The sequence below is a fragment of the Petaurus breviceps genome, unplaced genomic scaffold (assembly GCF_028583685.1).
Source record: "Petaurus breviceps papuanus isolate PSGF00001 unplaced genomic scaffold, PetGlider_PUasm1.0 38, whole genome shotgun sequence".
Classification (NCBI taxonomy): Eukaryota; Metazoa; Chordata; class Mammalia; order Diprotodontia; family Petauridae; genus Petaurus; species Petaurus breviceps.
In genome coordinates, this window is record NW_027186304.1 from 26,411,623 (window position 1) to 26,437,769 (window position 26,147).

Here is a 26,147-nt window from a genome sequence, read left to right on the forward strand (position 1 = left end):
GAAGAAATGTAAAAAAGAAAAGAATTTTATAGTGAATACCTAGAAGAAAGAAAAAATGGGAACTGACACTAAAAACAAACTACTTTGTTTTAGAGATGATTTCCTTTACCTTTTATTATTTATTTAGAAGGCATTTGCATATATATTCTCTGCTTTCTCTCTACTCTCTACTTCTCTCTCTCTCTCTCCCTCTTTCTCTCTACCCCCTTTCCCTCTATTTCTCTTATGTGTCTCTCTCTGTCTGTCTGTCACACACACACAGTCTACTTAGAAAATTTCAGAAAAGATTTTTCCTTCTTTACATTTTCCTTAGTCGATCTTGTTGGTGAATATCTCAAAAATTGATCTATGCTTGTTTGTAAGGCTGTTGGAGAATCTTTCATCTCTTATTTCAATTACTTTTATTTGACAGAATACTGTGAATTCGATGTAAAATTAGTTTGTGATATGGATGACATAGTTTTTATTTGGAGTTTTGAAGTACATTTTTAGGCAACACAATAGCACAATGGATAGAGTGCTGGACTTGGAGTCAGTAAAAACTGAGTTCAAATTCAGCCTCAGATACTTACTAGCTATGTGATCCTGGGCAAGTCACTTATCCTTTCTACCTCAGTTTCCTCATCTGTAAAATAGTAATATTTTAATAGTGAGTACATAATAGTACTCAACTCCCAGGAGTGTTCTGAGGATCACACTATATTTGTAAAACACTTTGCAAAACTTAAAGCACACTATATATATATATATATATATATTTTTAAGTATGTCTTAAAGGATCAGAAACTTTTGTTTTTCAAGTTAATCTAGCATATTGGATTATATTTATGAAACTGTATCTATAAAAATTCATGAAAACAGTTATAGATTCTTAGGTCTGACTTTTGAAGACTTTAATTGCTTAATGTTAATATTTTGGAATTTATAACCAAAATGCATATAATGTCTTTGGAAACATTTTCCAATTCTCAGTGTAAAAGAGTTTGAATCTTTTTTTTTTCTGCTTTAGGAAAATGTGTTTGGTCTTCACTGCAGTGAATGTAAGATGGGAACTTTTGCCCTCCACAATGACAATCCTTTGGGGTGTTCTCCTTGTTTCTGTTTTGGGATGACACGCTTCTGTTCAGAATTAGAAGGATATGTTAGGATCCCTGTAAGTAATATAGCTTTACATTTGAATTTTGCAACTTTGTATGCATTGGAAACTATTTTCCACCTTTTTCATTTTTTTTCATAGCAGGAATGAGGGTCTTGCAGAGATATCAAGGCTAGTAAATTAAATCTTATTATTTTGTCAAGACAACTTTCAGAGACTTGGCATTTGGTGTTGGAATCATTAAATTTTTTTGCTCCTCTTAATGGGCAGTGGAAATAAAAGGAAACAGAAAAGAGACAACACAGTATATTAGAAAAATCCTTAACCTAGAAAATTGGATGGCAAGATTTTAGCTACCAACTCACTGCCTGACTTTAAGCAAGTTCTTTAATGTCAAAGTTTGTTTCCTCATCTATAATGTGAGGAAACTGGATGAGAATCATGGAATAGAAAATCTCTGAGGTTCTTTCTTGATTGAAAACATGATTTTTTTTTCTCCTCATTTCTAATACTTCTTGACTCCTTTGCTGCATTTGACACTATTGACCAGCCCCTCATCTGGATACTTTTGCCTCCCGGGTTTTCATGCATTCCATTGGTTCTACTAGTAATTGTCTCATTCTCTTTTGTGGGGTCATTCTCCATGTCTGGTCCTCCATTGAGGGGCCACCAGGGTCTGCCCTAACCTTCTACTTTGTCTCTGTATACTCTGTTTTCATGATGTCTTCATGATTATTTCTATGTAGATAATTCCCACAGCTCATTTCTCCTCTGAGCTCCAGTCCTTTATCACCAGCTGCCTGCTGTATATCCCCACCTGACTATCTCATAGGCATTTCATTCCAACTATATAAAAAACGAATTATTTTTCCCACTGTAATCTCCTTACTTCCCTATTTCTGTCGAAGAAGACATCTTCCAGTCACTTAGGTCTACACCTGTTCACTTGCACTAATCCCGTCTAAAAAGTTGCCAAATTTTGTCTGTGTTCCCACCATCTGTCACATCCATGCCTTTCCCTCTATTCACATAGAAACATCCCTCATCCAGGCAAGCATCACACCTCCAACTTCCTTTTCTAAGCTTATTGGACTTTGTTCCTTCCATATTCTCTACATTCCAACAGCCTGTTTTTTCTTTATTTGCAACATTTTATCTCCTTCCTTTTTGCTTTAGCACCTTCTGTCTTCTGTGCCTGGAAGTTCTCCCTTCTCATCTCCCCACTTGGAATCCCAGCTGTCTGCAAGGCCCAGTTCATTGCTTCCTCTTCTAAGAGACCTCACCTCCTCCACCCTGTTGAAAGCACTTCTCAGATCACTTTTTTTTTTCATCTCATTTGTAAAGATCCAGGTACATGGGGTGGCTAGGTGGCACAGTGAATAGAGCACCAGCCCTGAAGTCAGGAGGACCTGAGTTCAAATCTGGTCTCAGACATTTGACACACTTAATAGCCGTGTGGGCAAGTCGCTTAACCCCAATTGCCCTCCCCTCCCCCCTCTGAAAAAAAAGCAAAAAAAAACCCACACAAAAAAACGATCCATGTACAGATTGTTTTTCCCCAGTAGAATTTTTGTAAATTTCTTGGGGGTAGAAACTTTTTTTTCCTTTGTATCCCCAGTACCTAATGCAGTGTCTGGCTTAGTAAATGCTTATTGAATTGAATAGGTCTTTGTGATCCCAGCCCATTCTGTTTTCCTGCTTGTTAATGAATGAAATAAACAATAGTGGTACAGGAGGCTTGAAACGTGTTAAAGAATGATTTTGAGATTTCACTTTTTAGTTCTGCCCCCTCAGGTCATATAACTGATCGTTATTGATATAACAATTTATAGGGTACAGCAGCTTGAAGTACTTTCAAGAATTTTAATCCTTGTGTTTATGTTAAACATGTAATTGTTTCATGTACTAATCAGACAAATTAGTTGTCTTCTATCTTACTGTTCACTTATTTATTTGTAAAACTCTTTTCTGTCCTTGAAATTCATATGCATTATTCATTAGCACTTGCAATCAAGTGACTTTTTTTCCCCTTGATATATAGATAACCCTGACCCCAGATCAGTCTATTCTGCGTGTGGTTTCCCAAAGCAATCTTGAGGGAACAATGGAAGGGGTGTATTACCAGCACCCTGAGGTTTTATTGGATGCTGCCACTGTCAGACAGCATGTGAATGCAGAACCTTTTTACTGGAGGCTACCCAATCAGTTTCTGGGAGACCAGGTAAGAGATGACATTTAGAGGCAATATAGATTTTCTTGAGGGCAGAGAAGATAATTTAAAATTGGAATGGATAGATATAATTAGCTGATTTATAAATTAAGAAAAATATCATTTTTCCTTTATGGACTAATGGAACTTTTTTTTAAACAGATAATAACTGTCAGGAGTCCTGAATTAAATTTTGAAAACTTCACCAAAGTTACTGATTTTTATTTTTTGTCTCTTTACAATGAAGCTACCTGATAGAAGTTTCTATCTAGAAGCAACTAAATGTGCAGTGGATAAAGTACTAGGGTTGGAGTCAGGAAGACCTGAGTTCCCAGCCAGCCTCAGATACTTACTAGCTTGTGTAACGTCGGGCAAGTTTCTCTCACTCTCACTTTCTAAAACTGTAAAATTGAGATAATAATGGTACCTATTTCCCAGGATTGTTTGGAGGATCAAATGATATAATATTTGTAAAGTGAGATTAACAGAGCCTGGAAAACAGTAGGCACTTAATAAATGCTTGTTTTCTTCTTCCCTATTGTTCCTTAAAAGTGGCATTCACTGGAGTAAACTATCTCATATAGAAGAGGCAAGGGAAAATAGTTACAATGCAGGGGAAGAACAGGAAGGCAAAAGGGAATGGGTCAACCTTATTCCCATTGAATTTGGCTTAGGGAGGGAATGAAATACACACTAAATAGGGTATGTCACCCTACAGGAGAGTAGGGGGGAAGGGGATGAGAGGAGGGATGATGGAAGGGAGGGCAGGCTGGGGGGGAGGGAAGTTGGAAGCACTCACTTTTGAAAAGGAATGGGATCAAAGTAGAGAATAGAACAAGTGGGAGGTGGGATAGGAGGGAGGAAAATATAGTCAGTCTTTTACAATACATCTACTATGTTATTGTTCTGCATTAGCCACACATGTACAACCTATACTGAACTGCTTATCTTCCCAGTAAGGGTGGGTGACAAGGGAAGAAGGGAATGAATCTGGAATCCAAAGTTGTAAAATCAAACATTTAAAAAAAAAATATATATATATATATATACTATTATTAATACTATTTTACATGTAATTGGGAAATAAGTTATACAGGCACTGGGGCATAGAGATCCACCATGCCCTACTGGAAAAGTCGAAGGGGGTATGGGAGAGAGCAGATTGGAGGAGGGGATATCCTGTGGGACTGCTATTTTGGGGTAGTGGGTAGGGGAAAAACGGGGAGAAAATTTGTAACTCAAAATCTGGCAGAAATGAATGATGTAAATCATTAGTTAATAAAGCATTTGAAAAATAAATGCTCATTGGCAATCAAAAAAAAAAAAAGATGATAGAGTGGGGAAAGGGCTAGAAATGGAGCCAGTGAACTTGGGTATAAATTCAGCTTCTGATCCTTACGGTCTATGTGAATATGGGCAAGTCCCTTTATTCCCTGGATCTCGCAAAGAGTTGGAACAAATGTTTTATGATCTTTTAGGAGGAAGGGTCAATGATACAGAAATGTGAGATGACATAGAAATGTGAGGCTTCTAAGTAGTCTACAATAGAGGTGACAAACACATGATTCAGGGCCCACAGCATTCTTGAGGGCTGCCCAAATCAGATTAAAATGTAATTGAGAACTATTTAATAAAATACGTAATAATACAATAAAACATAAATAGTGAAAAAAGTGGCATTCACCTTTAGATCATACTGAGATCAGAATCACATGTGTTTGCTCAAAACATAAAGCAATTAGAAGTACAAATAAAATTCTTCCAAGAAAATGCTTTTCTAAAACAAAGGAACTTGAAAAATGATTATTCAGTAACCTTCATTTTGAGACAATTCTATTGTCTGCCTTTTGAGATATCACCTAGAAGAACCATTGCTATAGTCAGTCTTGATTAGCCAGAAAGAGAAGGGGAAATTCTTTCATGCACTTAAGTTTGTGTCCTAAAAATGATTGTCCCCAATCTTATGATTAAAATGAAGTTGTAAACTATAACTAAATGTTCATGAGAACTTTTTCTAAAAAAATTATCCTCCTCTGCAGGTGTACAATACTTAGTATGGAGTACTCTTAAGAAAAAAAGCTTAGTTTGTAATAGAGATTCATGGTTTCCTATTCAACCCTCTTTTTCTGTTTTTCTTTTTTTTATGGAAATGTTTATGTTTAATATTATTTGTGAGGTTCATGATAAAGAAAATTTGGACAGGAAATTTGAAAAGAAAGAAGATGAAATTCTAAGAAGTAGGAAATACTGGGGAATAAATATTGCATGACTTTTAACATCTGACAACTTAAAGACATGGAGAAAAAATATTATGCATTTTAAGAATAGCTACATAACCTTGATGAAAGGCCTTTTAAAATTAAATTCTTAAAATTTTATTGTAAGTTTAAAAAATAATGGCAGGAACTTTAAAGTGAAATATTTTAAAGTCAATACTCTTTTACAGAAATAAATATAACAATTTATCTTTTGAACAGCTCATGGCCTATGGTGGAAAACTGAAGTACACAGTGGCTTTTTATTCATCAGATGGCATTGGGACTTACAACTTAGAGCCACAGATTCTGATCAAGGGTGGCCGCATCAGTAAGCTTGTCATTTACATGAATATCCCTGCTCCAGAGAATGGAGTGAGAAAGGAACAAGAAGTAGACTTGAAGGAGGTGAACAAATTAAATAAATCGATAAACAAATAAAATTTAAAAAGTCCTTAGATTCTTTGAGAAATGTTAAACTATTATTCCTTTAGTGAGTTTGTAAAATTATGGTACAGGAGATATGAAAAAAGACCAACAGTGTCTTTCATGAATTATAAACTCTATGGGACTGGGGAGGTGTTCGGAAAATGGTCTAAACTTTATAGCCTCAAAGGAATCTAAGTTCATTTTAATTAGGTTCAGTAGTAAAGGATTCTTGAAATCTTTTCATGGTATGATGGTCATTAGGGCACGAACATGATCAAGAGGAAGGTCTCCAAGTCTAATTTGAATGTGAGGATTGTTTAGTGTACTCTGTGTTGAGGAAACTTGGCTGGTTCTAGGCACAGAAATGTGTACAGATGGGTATTTTGGTGAATTATTATGAAAAGAATACTTTCTTTATGTATGAATATGCCACTGGGATTTTTTGGGGTGAATTTTTCTTTGATCGAATATATTTCTCATTCACAGAATATTTGGAAATATTTTAACTCCGTGTCTGAAAAGTCTGTAACACGTTCAGACTTTATGTCAATTCTTAGCAACATTGATTATATTCTTATCAAGGCCTCATATGGTCAAGGATTAATACAGAGCAGGTAGGGGCCTTCTTAACTTACGCTACTTCTAAACTTTTCAAATATCTCTCTTCTCCTTGAGATAGAAATAAAGAAAATGATTCTCTATCTCCTGCCTTGCTTCTATATTTAATTAATGCTTTTCTTTATATGTGTTACCTCTTCCTGATTGATTCTACCACTAATTAGTCATGTGACCTTTAGAAAATCATTTAATTTTTAGAGACCTTAGTTTACTCACCAATATGTTTGATATTTATAAGATTACCCCATTGATTCCTATAAAGTTTTGGGGTTTCTTTGACTGATTTTCTCTTTTTGTAGATTCAATTGATGACCTCACATTATACTTATAATGTGATGATGCTCAATCATTTCAGTCATATCTGACTCTTCATGACCCCATTTGGGTTTTTCTTGGTAAAGATACTGGATTGGTTTTCCATTTCTTCCTCCAGTTCATTTTACAGATGAGGAAACTATGGTAAACAAGGTTAAATGACTTGCCCAGGGTCACACAGCTGGTAAAGTGTCTGAGACCAGATTTGAACTCAGGAAGATGAGTCTTCTTGACTCTAGGTCTGGTACTCCGTGCACTATGGTGCCACCTAGTTGCTTTCATCACACTTGTATCCAAGTCTTTTTTTTTTCTAACTTCTGTTTCCTAGAATTGCAAATATCTCAATGGAAATTGGAGTAAAGGCTGAAGAGATGCACTCCAATAGACAGGTTGCATACCTTTTAGAGAACTGTGACTGCCCTCCTGGATTTGCTGGACTCTCATGCCAGGTACCAAATAACTGTTGAAAATGGTTTTAGTATTTCCTTATTTTGAGCAAAAATACTTTTCTTCACTGTCACTACCCAGTCTAAACAAGCTCAAATCTCTCTTCATTTCTATCTCTTCACAGGATTGTGCTTCTGGGTACCACAGGGCAAAGCTTCCAGAAGCTGGTGTCAGAGAACCTCGCCCTCTGATAGCACCATGTGTTCCATGCCATTGCAACAACCACACTGAAACCTGTCATCCAGAAACTGGGAAGTGCCTGGTAGGTTGTTTGTTTCAGATGATCTTACTTGGCTAGATTTAAAAGTCTTTATTCCTTAACGATTATTCTCCATCTCCATCCATACACATGCCTGTGTACTGAGCTTCTTTTGCCTAAACTTCAAATCTGATGGTTATTTCTAATAGAAGACCTTAATGGATATGCTTGTGTCATTAGTGGAATGGAATTATCTTTTTTTCTGGGTAATTTAGTCATTTTATTAATAAGGCTTGCAGGTTATCAATAAAAGGATAGTCATTTGGCCATCTCTCTTAGACCAAAGACCAATCTTGAGAATTTAGCTTTTTTATGGAATTTTTGCTTGCAGATATCAAAATGGCAGACTTTGATAATATGAGTCATTTGGTTTTTCATACTTAGTCTCACTGATTATTAATATTCTAGACCAGCCTAAGTGATCTGATTTGATGAGGAGTCTGGTCTCAAAAGTGACTACCTCATTCAAGCCTTGTAATATCAAAATTCTACCTTTAGAGATTAGTTTCTTTGTGTAAAGCATAACCTTCTCCTTGAAACTGCCTTGTAAAATATAAGTATTTATGGGATGAGATTATATAATAGGTAATAAAATTTTTTTAAAAAATTTAAAAAGCTTTAGTTTGAATTTCTATGAGATATTTTTCTTCCAGAATTGGACAAACGCCAGGTAACATTAGAGTCCTCATTCTCTCAAATGGTGGAAAGAAGTGCATACACTGGAAGTGGGAAGATAATGAAGACAAAGCATCCTTTTAGATCAGGCTTGACTATGTTATTTCTAATCCTGCATTCTTCTGCACTCCTGAAGTCTCCTTTTGGGCAATAATTTGTGCATTAATGTGGTAATACAGCAGCATAAACAACCCTGATGAAACATTCACAATGTGTACAAAATATAAAAAGATGACAAAACATTGTCATTCTCATAAATTATTTTTAAAATCTATATTTCAAAGCAAATTAGCAGAATGTGTCCTGGGGCTACTGGCCTTTAATTTTCTTTTCTGTATTTGGCAGAGAATCAACATGGAATAGTAGATCGAGGGTTGGCCTCAGAGTCAAGCCAGCCTTCCACTGCCAGATACTGACTAGGCAGGTTTTTTAATCTTTCATTGCTTTGGGCACCTCTCTATGAAGTTGCAGAGAAGATGCTAATAACTTGCATTGGTAGAGAGATTTCTTTGCTTGGAAATTACCCATGTTAATGAAACTACAAACCTCTGGTCCTTTATCCTTTTAGATTCTTTAATTCTTCTCATAAAACAGTGTCTTCATTCTCTGTCTTTTTCCTCATACTATAATACCCCTATAACTTAAGAGGATGTTTCAAAGGAGTTGTGATGGCTAAAACCTTAAGGACTTTGCAGCTTGTGTAGTGATAAATATGTCTTATTTCTAGTTGCAGATATTCATGACAAATCTTTCCATCAATAATATTGTGATTCTATCATAATGTTATTAAACTTCTTAAAGGTAAAAAATTACTTTGAGCCTACCACATGCAGGTCATGCATTCTATTCTTGGAGTGCTTAAATAAATTGCTTAATAAAGTCATTAGGTATAAAGCACCCACTTTGCCCATTTTTTTCACTCCTTCCTTTTCAGAGTAAAATGTACTCCTAAGTTTCTGATAACACATAGATTATAGGGAGCAACTATGAAATTTTTTTCAATTCTTCTCAATTTTCCAATTTATTTTTAGTCCCTTTTGAATTATTCAAAATCCATAATAAAAACTTTTAAGACCAGAATAGAAATGAAGTGAGCATACCACAAAATGTATGTAAGGGGGAAAAGATAATGAAGCATACGGAGCAGAAGATTTCTCTTCCTTTGCTATGTGTTAGGAACAACAAAATATGCTGATACTGAGTATAGCAGGAATAGCAACAACTAACATTTGTATTGCACTTTAAGGGTGGCAAAGTGCTTTACAGTAATTATCTCATTTGGGCGTCACAACCCTGGGGGGTAGGTGCTATATTCATCTCATTTTAGAGATGGGGACAGTGAGGCAGGCAGCTCTTAAGTGATTTATTCAGAGTCACAGATCTAGGAAAGATCTGAGGCGGAATTTGAATTAAAGTCTTCCTAGCTCCATGTCCTGCACTCTAGCCATATATACCTCTCAGCTGCCTATGATTGATAAAGATCATACGTTTTAAGGATTTATGATTTTACTAGTACTCTCTGCACCCACTGTATTTCAATCCATCTTCATCTTATTTGTGAGAGGGAGGACTTTAATTGTCTCAGAGCTAACCATCTAGGGCTAAACGTATCAGGGCTCATTATTAGATAATGGAGTCTGTCGTCAGTCTTGGCGAGAGTCCCTTCCAACTTGGTATCACCCATCAGAGGCTACTGGAATAGCCTATGTAACCCCAATGTCACCTGCATCAGGCCTGGAGCTTTAACTTCAAGCAACTTTCCTCAATCCTCTTTTCTTTTTACACTTCTGTCTGTATATTTTTCGAACCCTATTTGCTTTTCTCTCCTCAACACCAGACTCCTCTTTGCCCTGACAAAGGGGTGATTATGAAAATGGCCTTCCTAAGTAACAAGGCTGCACTGTTTAGGTTTTGGAATTAGTGAAATGTAATCTCTTAAATGGCTTATAACCTTAATGAGGGAGGACTTTAAGGAATCATTACAGATAAACATTAATGCTGCATTCTGCATTTGCATTGGAAATGTATCCAGTTAGAGGAATTAACTATCTTGTTAGATTATTTTTGTAAAAAATGTGTTTGTGTGTATATACATCTATATCTGTGTGTATGTGTATATGTATGTGTACACACACATGCACCCACATACACACACACACATTTCCATAATACCTTTTTAAAAGCCACCCTATCGAGGTGGCAGAGAAAGACCATAGGGAAGAAAAAGTCCATTCAAAGACTTACTCATCAAATTCTTACCTTTTTGTTATCAACATTTTATTTTTGGATAATAGAATTGCAGAGATAATACAGCTGGTGATCATTGCAATGTGTGTGCTCCAGGGTACTATGGAAAAGTAGTTGGCTTTGCCGATGATTGCTCTCTTTGTGCCTGTCCCAGAACCAATGCCAGGTAAGTATGGGATTGATCAGATTTCTCTACATACTAAAGGTAAATGAATGGCACTTTGACTTGTACACCTAGTTCATATATGAAAGAATGGTTTGAATTTTTTATTACTGATTCAAAGAATTAGTATAAACTGGATGTCATTTATGCAGTTTAATATGCTCACTTTTATCAAAAATTAAATCAGATAAAAATATATGTCTTTTGCGTCATCTAAACACAAGAAGTTAGTCCACCTAAGTATAAATTTTATTCCTTAAAGGGCATTGACAATTCTACTTTTACAAACTAGAAAGTGTCCATTACTCTGATAATTTATTTGAGAAATCTACTCATCAAAACTCAAGATTCAACTGTTCTTCTGGAAAGGTTTCATAATATAGATCAATCACTAATCTATTAACATCCTTTTTTTTCTAAATTCATATATTTTCTGTATATTCATTTAAGTATTTATTGAGAGTCCCTTATACACATAATAACTTGGCAAATTGTAAATGTCTCTATTTACATTGATTACCTGAGCATCTGTATTTTTAAAATATTATTAATCCAAATGCTTAAGTGTCTGTCTAGTATGATCCCTACAACATATAATATGTAATAGAAGCTGAAGAGAACATTGGATTTGTAGATTTTTATTTGAGTCTGGGATGCCTATATTTACTAGTTTTGTGAACTTGGTCTTTGTGAACTTCAATTTCCTGATCTGTAAAATTGAGAGAATAATAACTCTTTTACTTAATTCTGAGAGGAGATAATATATGTGAAAATATAGTGTAAATGAAAATAATTTTAAAGTATTTTACAAATGGACATTCTTTCAACTGTAATGCAAGTTACCCAACTGTCCCTCAATATTTACTTTTAAGATCACAAAATGTGAATTTTAAGAGAAATATTTGGAGTTCTGAAAGTGGATCTCTGAAAGCTCAAGAACAATGATTAAATCTTCTTCTTCCTCCAGTTATAGCCCAACCTGTGTCCTGGAAGGTGACAATGATTTCAGGTGTAACGCCTGCTCTCTGGGATACGAAGGCCAATATTGTGAAAAGTGAGTTGAGACATCATCCTATAAGTTTTATACATGTTTGTATAGTTAATTCTGTAATAAATCCATAACATCATCTTGTAATTTTTGTACAGGTTTGCATCTTTAATTCTGTAATAAATCCATAACTTTGGAAAATGCATTCATTTATATAAATTATCCATGTGTTTATATAATTATGATTATCATGATAAGTATAAGGTATTAAAGTATGATAGAGATGTCATTACTGAAATAGCATAGGAGACCGTTTAAATTTGACACATGCATTAATAATTATGAATGTTAAAGGTATGAAGCAAAGTCCTTCATTTTTTGGCCCGACAAATAAATGCCCTCCACACAATCTTCCCTCTTAGAAAATAAATATTAAAGAAAATAAGAGAGCCTACATTCTTTGAATTACTCTACTTGGTTGGCATGTGATTATCAAAACTAACTTCCACGCTTGATTATTTTGAGACCTGTATTTTCATCTGTGTGGATAATCAAAGCAGGCTTCATTCCCTCCATTCCTTTGTATACAGTCTTCATAAGTTACTATCACTAAGATAAATGTATTACCTATTGCTTATATCTTAGTTCTGCTATCCCACAGATGGTTGGCTTGACAAGACATGAATTCCAAACTTTTAAGAACCAGGGCACCTCTATGCCATGATATTGTTAAGAATGTTGACTAATTGTTATCATACCCTTTCCCCAAAAATTAAGGAGATGCTTAGTGGAAAAAAAGCTGTAAAAATTACTGATTTGAATTGTGTATTTATTATTATTTTTTCTCTTTCCCTAGGTGCTCCTCTGGCTTTTTTGGAAACCCTTTAAAGGTGGGCGGTAGTTGCCAGCCATGTGACTGCGATCCAAATGGTTCTGTTCACAGTTTTTGTAATGCGACATCTGGGAAGTGTATCTGTAAGCCAGGTGTGGCTGGTCGTGCCTGTGATGAATGTGAACCAAGGCATATCCTGGTGGAAAGCAAATGTGTTTGTATGTATTTTTCCTTTGATGTTTAAAATCTTTTAAATGCTTCTTATAATCAGTTCAGCTGGACAATTTGTGAAGACTGGAATAGCTTTGATGGTATGATGTGTCTCCAGGATCTAGAGAGTGGCTTTTTTTTTAAGTTAGTCTTAGATTAGAATAGGTTCAGCTTTCAGTAGGATAGTTTTGAGTAAAGGAGAAGGATTCTAAGAGGCAACTAGGTGACATAATGGATAGAGCACCAACCCTGGAGTCAAGAGGACCTGAGTTCCAATCTGGTCTCAGACACTACTTAGATGTGTGACCCTGAGCAAGTCACTTAACCCCAGTAGAAAGGAAGGAAGGAAAGAAACAAAGAAAGAAAGGAAGGAAGACTCTAGAATAATTATATTTACATGGTGTGCAGAGTAGAGTTTTGGACTTGTAGTCAGAAAGATCTGGGTTCAAATTCTGTCTCTGTCTTTTGGACAAGTGTCTCAAGTGTTCTAAACCTCAATGAGTTCCCTTAAATCTACTGAATTCTAAGTGGGTTCTTCTGTATGGATGGAGCAAGTTCTCACACCATGAAATCATAGTTGCTTAATGTATTGGTATATTTCTGTACATCCCTCAGAAAACTTTGAAGTTTCACATATTTTATTCACTTTTATAATTTGTCCTGTAAATCTGTTAATGTTATCTACATGGAACAAAGGTTGAGTCAGGTGGAAGAAAAATAATTTTTGTATGTCTACCTGTGCCATCCAAATTCCCTGTGTGTCCTTCAACTTAATATTACAGATTTTTTTGGTAGACGTGATTTGCCAACAGCAACCCAAAAACTCAGGTAGAAGATTTGGGAGATTTTCTTCATGATAACAGCAAAGTATTTGGAGAAAGTAGGAATACTATGTGAATACATGGTTCTAAGTTCAAGGACATTACAATAAGGATTTTCCATGATTTAAAAAAAAGATTTATAGTAATCTGTTCCATCAGCATCTGCTGGAAAATTGTGTTGTGATATCTTTGGAAGACCTTGAAATCTATAGCCTCATCATAAAAAAAAAAAAGAAAAAGTTTCAGAATTAGTTGGAATTGGTCAAATAGTAAATTTAGCTTGGTAGAAGCAAAATATACTAACATATTGTGGCAAAGAAAATCCCAACAGCTTTTTTTTCTTTCCATTAATGATTTAAATTCAATCTTTTGTTTTTCAAATGCATTTAAAGATCCTTTTCCCTCACAAACAACTTTGAACTAACTTAAACATCTTTTTTTGTTAGCTTGTGATGATGAATGTGTAGGTGTATTGTTAAATGACTTGGATAATATCACTGATGCCATTTCCTCTGTGAATCTCACTGGCATCATTCCTGTCCCACATGGAATTTTATCCAACCTGGAAAATACTACTAAAAATCTCAGGGTAGGTATTATAATTATTAGTATTAATGAGAATAGTTGGACATATTGATGCATCGATTACATTTATATTGATTGATGAATGCCACAGGAGATCAGATCCAAGCAATTAAATAATCATTCATTGTCCGCTGAGCAGATAGGTGGCACATTGGATAGAGCCTGGAGTCAGGAAGATTCATCTTCCTGAGTTCAAATCTGGCCTCAGACACTTACTAGATGTGTGATCCTGGGAAAGTCACTTAATTCTGTTTGCCTTAATTTCATCATCTGTAAAATGAGTTGGAGAAGGAAATGGCAAAATTGCTCTAGTATCTTTGCCAAGAAAACCCCAAATGGGGTCATGAAGAATCAGACTTGATTGAAAACAACTCAACAGCAAATTGTCCACTGGCCCATGGTGCTTGTTTAGTACTCTACAGAGTAACTACATTAGACAGATTTCATGTTTTCTGGGGATTTTCAATATGAAAGAAGAAAGTTCTATCTTTTTAAAATTTATTTTTCATATTTTAGTTTTTTTCTGGAGACTGAAGCTTACATTTTGGGAAGTAATGATAGAAGGACCTTGAGTCAGAGATTCTGGGTTTGAATCTTGATTCTGACTTTGTGAGGCCTGTGGGAAAACATTTAATCCAACTGAGCCTTAGTTTCCTTATCTATAAAATGAAAGGTCTGAACTCCACTCCCTCTAATGCCATTTGGTCTCAAAATAGATGATCCCATCCTTTTAACTACATGCTTATGTAAGAAATCCAGCTCATGGTTAAGAAGGTAGTTACCTCTTCACAGCAGCTATGGAATATGCCTTTTTGTGATGTATCTTGTTTAAGTAGCCTAGTATTGCCTAAAAGAAGGAAATTTGAGTAAATGTTCACAAATATCCAAAGTTCTTGAGTAATAAAAAAATCATAGTTGAAAACCATTTTATAATCCCAGAAATTCTAAGTAAATAAAAACTTTTAAAAAATGTTTAAAAACCCCTTATGCTGACATATGCAAAACAAATAATTCTTAGGCTCTCCATTGTTATTAGGTTTTTCTTTAGTTCAAAACATAACTTCTAGTGTTATAAATATCATTCTGATTGGATAGTGTTGATGTAATTTAATCTTTTATCTTTAGTGCATCAGATAAATATTTGTATTGAATTACAATTAGTACTAAATTGGGATCATTGATCTTCTTAATGAATTATTTTTCATTGCTTTGTATAGCAGATATACTGAAAATTTGTTTATATATATGCTAAATAAACATACACACACAAATACATATATAGATATGTGTACAGATATATCTAAATGTATATATAGATATACTTACATATGCATCTATATATCTGTAGAAATATGTCATATAGATATGTATGTATATATTTATATTTCCATATGATAAATTTTGTCTTTGGGTTGCAGGATAATTTTTTTGCTTTCAGCTAAATATTTTTTTTTATTTTGAGAATTTTAGTTTGAACACATCTAGTTAAAGGTATAGAAATGATAATACATTTTCTGTAAGAAAAATAGAGCAGTTTCCACTTCAGTATAATCATTTAAAATACTTTCATCTATTTGATTCACCCAAGATTTACTGAATGTTAAATATAGAAATGTTTGACTAGTATCTTATCAGTTTCATGAGATTTTTTTACTTAAGATTTGGTTTTTCAAAAATATTTGTGCATATTCAAAAAATTAATTTTGAAAGTCCATTTTTATAGAATTGGTTTTTTTGTCCAAGTTAATGTATGAATTATGGAGAAATGACTATTAGTATGGATTTATGTTATAATTATTTAAAAATAGCAAAATGGAAGTGCTATAATTGAAAACAAGGACTTCAATTAATCTTTCATTAATGTAATTCTAGGAAAAGAGTGTCTGTAATGAAAGGAAATCAGTAATTTAAAAAAGAAGACTCCAATGAAAATGTGTTGGAGAACTAGAAACTTTCAATAGAAAAATTGTAATTTGTTTCCTTTGCCCCTTGTAGGAGTCATTCGTAAGTAATAAAATGTCAGTTTCACTGGAAAGGGCAAAAAAACAACTTGAAGGCATTTCAGAAGACACAGATAATTTGCAGAAAGAGGTGAGTCATGAAATTTTTTATTCCTTCCATGAAGATAGCCATGTGAGAAGCATTTCTGGACCAGTGGTGTCAAACTTAACCAGAAATGAACACCTGTGGGTCACACATTTACTTAGAAAACTACAAATCAACATTTTCTTTATGTTACATTTTTATTTATTTTGTGAAACATTTCCAAATCACATTTTAATTTGATGTAGAAGTTTTGGGTTTTTTTTTTTTGATCTGCTTGAGCTTTGACACCTCTGTTCTAGAGGAAGTTTCTCTGAACTCTGTGTTAAAGAAACTAATTTTTAAATTTGTAAGACTTTTGTTGTGGTGGACATAGCACTAGTATAGAATTCAGAAGATTTTGTTTCCTTTTCTTTTTCTTTTTGGAGGGAGAAGGCAGGGCATTTGGGGTTAAGTGACTTGACCAAGGTCACACCGCTAGTAAGTGGTAAGTGTCTGAGGATGGATTTGAACTCAGACCTCCTGACTCCAGGGCCAGTGCTCTATTCACTGTGCCACCTACTTGCCCCCGGTTTCCTTTTCTTACTAGTTTGATGACCTTGGGCAAGTTGCCTATAGAATCCTAGAATTTTTGCATTGGAATGGTCCTAAAAAGTTATTTAGGCAACTTGGGGCATAGTGGTTAAGAAAGGAAGATCTGAAGTCAAATTCCACCTTCAACATTTGCCAGTTGTGTGGCCCTCCCTGTGCCTCAGTTTCCTCTTCTGTAAAATGGATTTGGACCTTCCCAAAGTTGTGAGGATGGAATGAGTTCATCTGTTTTACAAAGTACTTTGCAAATCTTGAAGCACTATATAAATGCCAGCTATTATGGTCCAATGCATTCATTTTAGATATGACAAAATTCATGACCTGAGATGTTCAGCAATCTACTTAAGGTCCTACAGCTATCTAACTTCTCCAGTATCAGTATACTTATTTGTAAAATGGGCTCTCTGAAGTTCATTCCAACTATAAAACTGTAGTCCTTGTTTTCCTGGAGAAGGTTTTTTACTTACTGTAAACTTCAGTTTCCATTCTCTTTAAATAGAGATAATATAATTTTTGCATTGCCTGTCAACCTCACAGGGTCATGGTGAGGATCAAATTCGATATTGTATGAAAGGGATTCTAATAATTTTTCCTAGTGCTTCAATCAATAAGCATTTATGCTTATTCTGTGGCATGCTGTGCTAGGCACTGGGAATACAAATACAAAGAATGAAATAATTCCTATTCACAAGCTTAATTTCTAATGGGGAAGTCAGCAGGTACATATAGAAGTGTATATCCAGAATAAATAAAGAAGTAATTTATATGACGTAGTTAAAATTAGTTAAATAGTTAAAATTAAGTTATTTGGAAGGAAGTATACCAAAAGTTAGGTGGATCAGGAAAGATTTCATACAGGAAGTGGAAAAGCACAGAAAGGGGATGTATAAGGTAAAAGATAGAAGGTAAATTTTGTTGTATTACAGAGTATAGGAGGGAGAGAAACTGAAGGGTATTAAAGGTTAAACAAAGGAGTTTATATTTGATCCTAGAGGTAACAGGCAACCACTAAACATAACCGAGTAGGGGGAATGATGTAAATGTATCTGTGTTTGAGGAAGATTATTTTGGCAGCATTGTATGGGATGGACTGAGTCAGGGAGATCTTTTAAGAAACTGTTCCTATGATCTGGTTGAGAGATGATGATGGCCCAAACTAATGTAGTAACTATGTAAGAGGGGGAATAATAATTGGTCCAATGCAAGAGACATTGTGGAGGTAGAAATAACAAGATCTAGCAACTGAATAGATATGTGGGGTGAGGGAGAATTGAGGAGTTGAGGATGATGTCAAGGTTACGAACCTGGGAAAAGGATGATGGTGCCTAGAACAGGAAGAGTGGAGTTTTGTAAAATGAGAGGCGTGAGATATTGTTTCCTTTTTTAAATTAAATTTTGTACATTATTTTTACCATGATTTTATCTTTTTTTTTTTCAGCTCACTCAGGTTTTAGAGAGTAGCCAGCATTTGAATGCCATCACAGAAAGAATGTTGAAGAAGAGTCAAGATTTAGCCACATTTATTGAGAAACTGAGGACCAATATAAAAGGTAGTATGCATAATGTTTAATTTTGGAGAGCACACCTGGCTTAAAAATGTATTTTATTGTATCATAAGAGTAGATGTGAGAACCAAAAATTTCACTGTACTCCCAAACTCATTCATATTTTTGACAACATCCAAGAAAACCACTTTTTGTTTTATTTAAACTTGACATCATGATTTAGCCAAAATATTAACACTTATGAATCCCTTCTCATTTTAGAAATCTAAGCTGTCATGTTATTTTTTGCCCTTCTGGGAATATTTTAATTTTTCATATAAATAAGCACAGAATAAAGACAGGAGTTGTGTTATGCCAAAATGAGGCATTAGGGGGCAAAAGTAAGCTAAACATATTTGAATGAGGAATATGATTACTAGAAACAATAAGACAAAAAATACAGGTAGTTCTAATGATTTTCCCATACTGTTATCAATGACTTATTAACACTTCGACTCATTTGCTTTATAGGCATTGTTGAAGAAGCAGCAGCCCTCAATGAGACACGGAGTATCAATGAACAGCTTCCCAGTTCTACTCTGCGAAATATGCAAGAGGACCTTGCATCCATGCTGGAAGTCTTAAAGAAAAGGAATCTCACGCAGTTGCACCAAAATGCTACTACTGAGCTCAAGTGAGTGTCATTTAGAATCCAAGCAATCATATTTCACCCTGAACTCTCTTACTCTGGGTATGAGGAAAGGAAATTGCAAATGAGGAAAAAGGGGTAAGGAATTTTCACAAGAAATGAATAAATTGTAACAAGTCCTCATTTAGGAATGAAATAAAGGTCAAAAGGGATTTGAGTTAGAGAGAAATGCAAATTATGGGAAATGCCAATTAAAGCTAAAAGTTTAGTACAAGCTAATATGCATATTGATAACACATAATTCATTCTGTGTATTTGAGCCACATTGACAAAGAATTATATGATTTTCGTAAAGTGGAAATCACATGGAGTTTTTAGTGGACTATAAAATTTGTTGGGGGCAAAAAACCCACTAATATGGCATTAAAGGAAATATAATATGCAGAGTTAGGAAAACCATAGTCTGACAGGATGCTGCCTTCACTGGTTCATATCTGTACTGCATTTATCCCTTCCACACCATGGGGATTAAGGGCAAAGAGCCCTCACAATCTGAAAAATCCATGTAAAATATTTTTGGCCTTCCTTTCATACCAGAACAGAAATCTGATTGTTTTTTTTTTTTTCTTTCGTGGGGTGTTGACAGTACCTTATTTCAAAATGTGGATTAAGTATTTAGTCACAGGCATATTTTATACATTTCTGAGTTTCTATACTTTTTCTGTGTTGTCCACTGGCCTTCGGTTGTTGTTGATGGCTTCCACCAAATTCCTAAGAAAAATTCGCATTTACAGTAATTTCTTTTGTTGACCCTCAATATATTAAAATCTTGATGGGGAAAGTTGCAATGTGGAAGAGATAACTGTAATTGATTTGTTTCTAGACCCTATGATTTAGAAATTGACAAGTTGGAGTGCCATCAGAAGGGCTGTTGCATCCAGTCAAGATAACTGGATAATTTGGATAATCCAAAACCATGCCTTCCAAAGCTCAATTTCGGGAAATTCTAACAGTTTTCCTGAAGAAAAGACTTAGGAAGAATACAATTATCTTTAAATTTTTAAAAGGTTGTCCTAGGAAAGAAACATTAGACTTGTTCTGCTTGGTTCTGAAGGACAGAATTAGCTCCAGTACCAGCAACAACAACAAAAAAGCCCAACCACTTCCAAAGGATTAATATTATCCTGTAATGAATGGACTGCTTTGTAGGTTAGTGAGTTCCTAATGATTGAATCTTAAATCAGATTAATGATCACTTATCTGGTGACCTGTGAGTTTCCTCTGAATGCTGAATTTCATGATGTAGAATGTACTTTATGGGGAGGAGTTGTTTTTATTTGGTCTTTATCTTTTTATTCGGGTGTTTATCTTCAGAACCAAGCACAATGTCTTTCATTAAGTAGGCACTTAAAAATGCTTGTTGAATTGAATTGAATTGAATTAAGTTGTAGGGAAAACAAAGACATAAATGAAATAGTCCATACCTTCAAGTAGCTCATGTTTTCCTTGAGGGACATAACATAGAATATAACTTTGAGCAAATGGACATAGAGGTCATTTATTCCAAACCTCTCCCTTTAGAAATGAGAAGACTAGGACCCAGAGAGGCAAGGGTAACAAGTAACAGAGACACAATTTTACCCTGTCGTCTGATTCCCAATTCTTCTCTTTCTCTACTTCACATCTCTTTCTATACTGCCACAGATAAATAATCATAAGGTAATTTTGAGGAAGTAGAGAGTGTCAATAACTGGGAGAGAAATCATGGAGGCTTCCGGAAGAGTTAGCAGCTTGAAGGAAGATAAATTCTACTTCCCTCTCTAGGGGTCGTACCGACTATTACATTTTTAAAAATCAAAATCACTCTGGGACCCACTTTTGGAAAACCCTACTTTCTCCATACATTTCTTACATTTCATAGAGCCACAGTCATGTGACCTCAGCATAATGATAATGGGTGCCCACAAAGCCAATGAACACATTTTACCACAGATGATAACTTTGTTTTAGGCAAAGAATCAATAAAGGCACACAATCCATTTGTAGTAACAATGCATAATAAAATATTGCAGCCATGCAACCCCTCCTAGATGCTGGCAGTCCATAGAGAGCATATAAACTCTTCTGAACTCAGGGATACCAGGGGAGACAGTTTAATTCTTTAGGGTACTCTGTGTAATGGGCAAAGGAATGCAGACACTACAGGTCAGTTCTCAAATGCAGCTTATCTCAAACATCCAATAAGACTGGTTCCCAAATGAAGGTTCATGAACTCTGGGTCCTCTCAGAATGGGGTGTGGAACTCCTGAAGGTCAGTGCCTTTACTGGCCTCAAATGACTCTCACTGACTGGACACTCCTGCTGATTCTCTCTTTATAGCTAGTTTATTTCAGAACAAGGAGAGTGGACACAGTGGCACATCAGAGGAAGAAGCAGCATTGCACTTGCCTCCTCTGTTCCCTCAAAATGTCAGCTGCTTATTCATGATCCTGCTGCATCCTCCCCACACATACTTCTTGTAGCCAGACCCACTGAGCTGTGCAAAAAAGGCATTTTAGGAGGGACATTGATAGGCTCTACAGTATCTAAAGGAGTACAACTGGGATGGCGTAGGACCTAGGAATCTTACCGGATGAAGATTGCTTGTAAGAATTTGAGGTGTTTAACTCAGAGAAGACTTGACTTTAGTTGGATGGAGAGGACAATGACAGTTATCTCCAAGTATTTGAACAGAAAGTTATGGATAGGGGTGGCTAGGTGATGCAGTTAATAGAGAACTGGCTCTGGAATCAGGAGGACTTGAGTTCAAATCTGGCCTCAGACACTTGAAACTTACTAGCCACGTGACCTTGGGCAAGTCACTTAACCCCAGTTGCCCTGGGTCCCCCCTCCAAAAAGCCAAAAAAAAAAAAAAAAGGAATGGATAGACATGGCAAAGGAGGTAACTTAGACCAGGTCAGGGAACACTTCCTAACAATTTAAACTGTTTAAGAGTTTGGGCTAATATGGGAGCCAATGGTTCTTCTTCACTTTTGATCTTCAATTAAGTTGGAAAACCTCTTGTAGGGTATGTTATAGAAAGGATTTTTGTTCAGGTAGGTTTGGATCTGATGGCATACACACTCCCTTTTGATTTTTTTTTAAGCAATCAGGGTTAAGTAACTTGCTCAAGGTTACACAGCCAATTATTTCTGGGTGTGGTGCCAAGTATCTGAGCCCGGATTTGAGCCCCAGGTCATCCCGACACTGGGGCCGGTGCTCTTTACTTGCTGAGCCACCTGGCCGCCTCATCCCTTTTGATTTTAATATGCTATAAATCCTACCTCCAGTATTTATTCATTTATTAACTGTATGACCAATGACAAATCATGTAGCTTTTCTGAGCCCCAGGTTCCCCATCTGCAAAATAGGGATAATAATACCACATGGAGTGTTATGAGGGGGAAAACATGGTAATATAAGTAAAGTGACTTGTAAACTTCACAGAAATGTGAGCTATTATTATCGTGACAACAAACTGAAATCTAGAAAAGAGGCTAATTAGTGGTTAGGACTGTGTGTGTTCATGACCTGACTGTGTCACATAACGTTGACTACACTATAGGTCTGACAAAAATTTATCTATGAATATACGTCCTCCCTTGCTGCATTGCATATAATCCTAGAGTGACAGTTCAAAGGTTATCTAGTTTATAGGCAGGGACTTGCCCAAGGTAATGAAAATAGCAAGTGACAAAACTGGGAATTTAATTGATCATCAGGATAATGCTGATGATGATATATTGAGGTCAGATGCCAGAAATATGCTTGTTTCCCATACAATTTTTCAAGTGCTTCTACATTGTAACATTGTCTAATTAATAATCTTTTCAGTCAGAGTTGAAAGTCATCAAAATGTGCAATAAGTGGAATAATTATTTTCAAACCTTCCAAATTAAAATAGATTTTCATTCTTTGTGATTCAGGTAAGCTGACATCTATATAATTTCAGGCTTTGGAACTTTGTAATAGAACTTTTAAATTTTTTAAAGACTCTTCTGACAGATAGAAATAGTTAATAGGTGCAGTGAATAAAGTGCTGGATTGGAGTCAGAAAGACCTGAATTGAAATTCTGCCTTGGACACTTGTGTCCCTGAGCAAGTCACCTAATATCTCAGACTCAGTCTCCTCATCTATAAAATGAGGATAATAATATTTGCCTTACAGGGTTGTTATAAGCATTAAATGAGATAATATTGGTAAAGTACTTTGAATATGTTAAAGCTTCATATAAATTAATTACTAACAAGTTATATTCTACCACTGAGAGATTGCCATGTAGAGAGTTTATCATGTTTTGCACCTGAAAGTTCAAACTGACTTAAACAGTTGCCTTTTCTTCAAGGAGTAGAGACACTCCTTTGTTTTCCTACAATTCTGGTATATTATATAAATGATTTTTATGTGATTTTTAAGGAACTTGACATTTCATTTCATAGGATAAAATTCTCAATGGATAACAGAAAGTCATACTATTGAAATATACAGATAATTTCATGTTGAATCTGAAAAATGTTCTCCTGTGCTCATGTTACTTTTATTCATAGATTTCATACCTCATTGAATTAGTATAAGTTTTTTTTTTTGGTTTTGGTTGTTTTTTTGTTTTGTTTTGTTTTTGCTTTTTGGAGGGCAATTGGGATTAAGCTCTTTGCCCAGGGTCACACGGCTAGTAAGTATTTGGTGTCTGAGGTTAGATTTGAACTCAGGTCCTCCTCACCTCAGGAGCAGTGCTCTATTCACTGCGCCACCTTGCCACTTGAAATTAGTGTGTTTTTAGTACAATTAGAGTAGGGTTTTGGTGCGGGGCAGGGGGTTGGTGTGTGTATGTATCCTAAAAAACACTTATTAGGACAACCTTCTTCTCAAGGCAGCCATTTACTGATCATTTGTATCATTGACATTTATCAGAGCTGCCAAGAATTTATTATCACGAATTCAGAAGACTTTTCAGAAACGACAGCAAGATCTTAAGGAACTAAAAGAGAAAGCAAATAACCACTTTTTGGAGTATGGCAACAAGCTGCAGGAAGCACAAGCTTTAGTTAATGAAGCAGACGCCAAAACCAAAGAGACCAACCGTCTGTTGCTTATTATCACTACTAATTTAGAAGAATTAAATGTAAGTATGATCGAGTTGTTTTAAAAGCTGAGAAAGCCTACGATAAAATTACATTGAGAATTTCCTAGTGAATCTGGAAATAAACTCTTTGTATTCTCTAAATTTGATTACAAAATTAGAGTTTCTATTGTCGTTGGCTGTTGTGTCTGTCCTTCCTTCTGGGAGAGGACCATGACATCAGGGAGAGGGTGACATGACTTGCAGTTGACTTGGATGTGAGTGAGGGAGGCTGTGCAAGGGCATCAGCCTCACTTTCTCCTCCAGAGCCATCTGGGTCCAGTGGCCAGATATTCATCATGATGAGTGGAAATGACTCAGGATGCAATGGGGAGACCTTGGCCCTTTTAAGCTAAGGTCTTTTCAGGATCACTTTGAGTGAGGTAACGCCCATTCAGTGAACAGGCCTCTTTAAGAAGTGAGTCAAGGGATGGGCCCTTTAATAAAAAAAAAAAATCAAACTAGATGGGGAAGACCCTCAGGATTGGTCATCAAAAGAGAAACATTTGTGATTTACTATACCTCTTTTGGTTAGTATACCAGTACAGAACGTGAGTTTTGTTTATGTTCTATAAAAGAGTTAGATGCAATTAATAAAATTTGTTATGGAGCTTAGGAATAAAAAGACCTAATCTACCCAAACCCCTCATATTTAAATGAATACATGCACACACACATATATTAAAATTTTAAATATAATTAAGGACAAATGCAAAATAGTAGCATTGAGTAGACAAATCTGGGAGGGGGGAAGGTGGTTTATGATATTTCTATTAACAGATGATTTCTTTTAAAGGATAAAAATCTGCATGTTTTGGAAAACCAAAATGTGTCATCTACATTGATTGAGAAAGGAAAAGGACTCATAGCAGCCATTGCTGCCCTTGCAAAGGATGCCAAAAATGCTACAGAGGTAAATGCATATGAGAATATCCTTTCATAGATATTTATGCATCCATGTGTGCACATTAAAGATATTTATTTATCTGTATAGAAGTTAGAGCTTCATCGGAATGAGCTGCTCTTGTGGAGTGCCAAAATCAGACACCATGTTGATGAATTAGTTATGCAGATGTCTAAGAGAGGAGCCCTTGACCTTGTCTATAGGGCAGAGGATCATGCAGCTGAGCTGATGAGACTGGCAGATGTGCTAGACAGGTAAGTTGATACAAATATAAGGACTGGGCATGCTTTCAAAAGATTGGTTAATTCTTAAATGCTGGGTTTATCTTTTTTTTTCATTTGTGTAAAATTTGGGGAAACCCTTTCATATTTAAGTGAAAGCACATGATCTGAGCTCATGCTCCCAAACCTTACGTGCACAGACAGGTAGGGTCTCCAGAGCACCAGGATATTTCTTGTACTGCTAAAGTTTTTGGTGGACCCTAAGGGGCTGGAAAGTACTTTTCTTACGCTATTGCCCAAGAGAATCCCCACTGGTATGCTTTAACCACCCTACCCCTTAATGATTATTGATTGATATAAATTAGTCAGCCAGACTTAGCTTTTAGAAAGGTCTTTTTGTTTTGTTTTATTTTGTTTTTGAGGCAAAAGGGGTTAAGTGACTTGCCCAGGGTCACACAGCTAGTGAGACCAGATTTGAACTGATTCCAGGCCCAGGCCTCTATCCACTGCTCCACCTAGCTGTCCTAGAAGGATGTGTTTTTTAAGATAGTAAAGTAAGTACAGTTGGTGCAAAAAGAACCTTCAAAAGTCTATGACACATTTTCCAACCAGTACATACAGAGTTCAGGGAGAAATGGGTTCCAGCTTAGAAAGAGCATTTGGCAAAGAAGGGCAAATTATAGCTTCAGAAAGTCTTTTTTTGCTAGAGTCTTTGAGATCTTTATCTTAAATGGTATAAATTCTCTGCTGGACTCCTTCTGGAGCTTTCAATCTGCCTTTTCTCATCATGCCTAATCTATCGTCCTTTCCTGATAGAGATACTATCTTCAGCCAGTGCTCTCTCAGGGACTCTACCAGGTTTCCAATTTTAAAAATCCAAATCCTCAGACCCTTGACCCTCTCTAGTTCACAATGTCTTCCTCCCAGCAAATTGGGAAGAGGAGACT

At 35.6% G+C, this 26,147-nt stretch overlaps 1 protein-coding gene across 1 annotated transcript in view; it reads left to right on the plus strand.

Moving 5' to 3' along the window:
- The window catches only part of LAMA1 (laminin subunit alpha 1), a 200,534-nt gene that overhangs the window by 109,438 nt on the left and 64,949 nt on the right, over positions 1-26,147 (plus strand). Inside the window, exons 24-39 of the mRNA XM_069099665.1 lie at positions 1,010-1,153; positions 3,138-3,317; positions 5,783-5,968; positions 6,476-6,603; positions 7,251-7,371; positions 7,494-7,631; positions 10,598-10,716; positions 11,681-11,767; positions 12,558-12,751; positions 14,011-14,153; positions 16,145-16,240; positions 18,222-18,333; positions 18,799-18,961; positions 23,868-24,078; positions 24,872-24,988; positions 25,070-25,233. Coding sequence (XP_068955766.1) covers positions 1,010-1,153; positions 3,138-3,317; positions 5,783-5,968; positions 6,476-6,603; positions 7,251-7,371; positions 7,494-7,631; positions 10,598-10,716; positions 11,681-11,767; positions 12,558-12,751; positions 14,011-14,153; positions 16,145-16,240; positions 18,222-18,333; positions 18,799-18,961; positions 23,868-24,078; positions 24,872-24,988; positions 25,070-25,233 — 2,303 coding nt within the window. The remainder of the gene's footprint in view (positions 1-1,009; positions 1,154-3,137; positions 3,318-5,782; positions 5,969-6,475; positions 6,604-7,250; positions 7,372-7,493; positions 7,632-10,597; positions 10,717-11,680; positions 11,768-12,557; positions 12,752-14,010; positions 14,154-16,144; positions 16,241-18,221; positions 18,334-18,798; positions 18,962-23,867; positions 24,079-24,871; positions 24,989-25,069; positions 25,234-26,147) is intronic.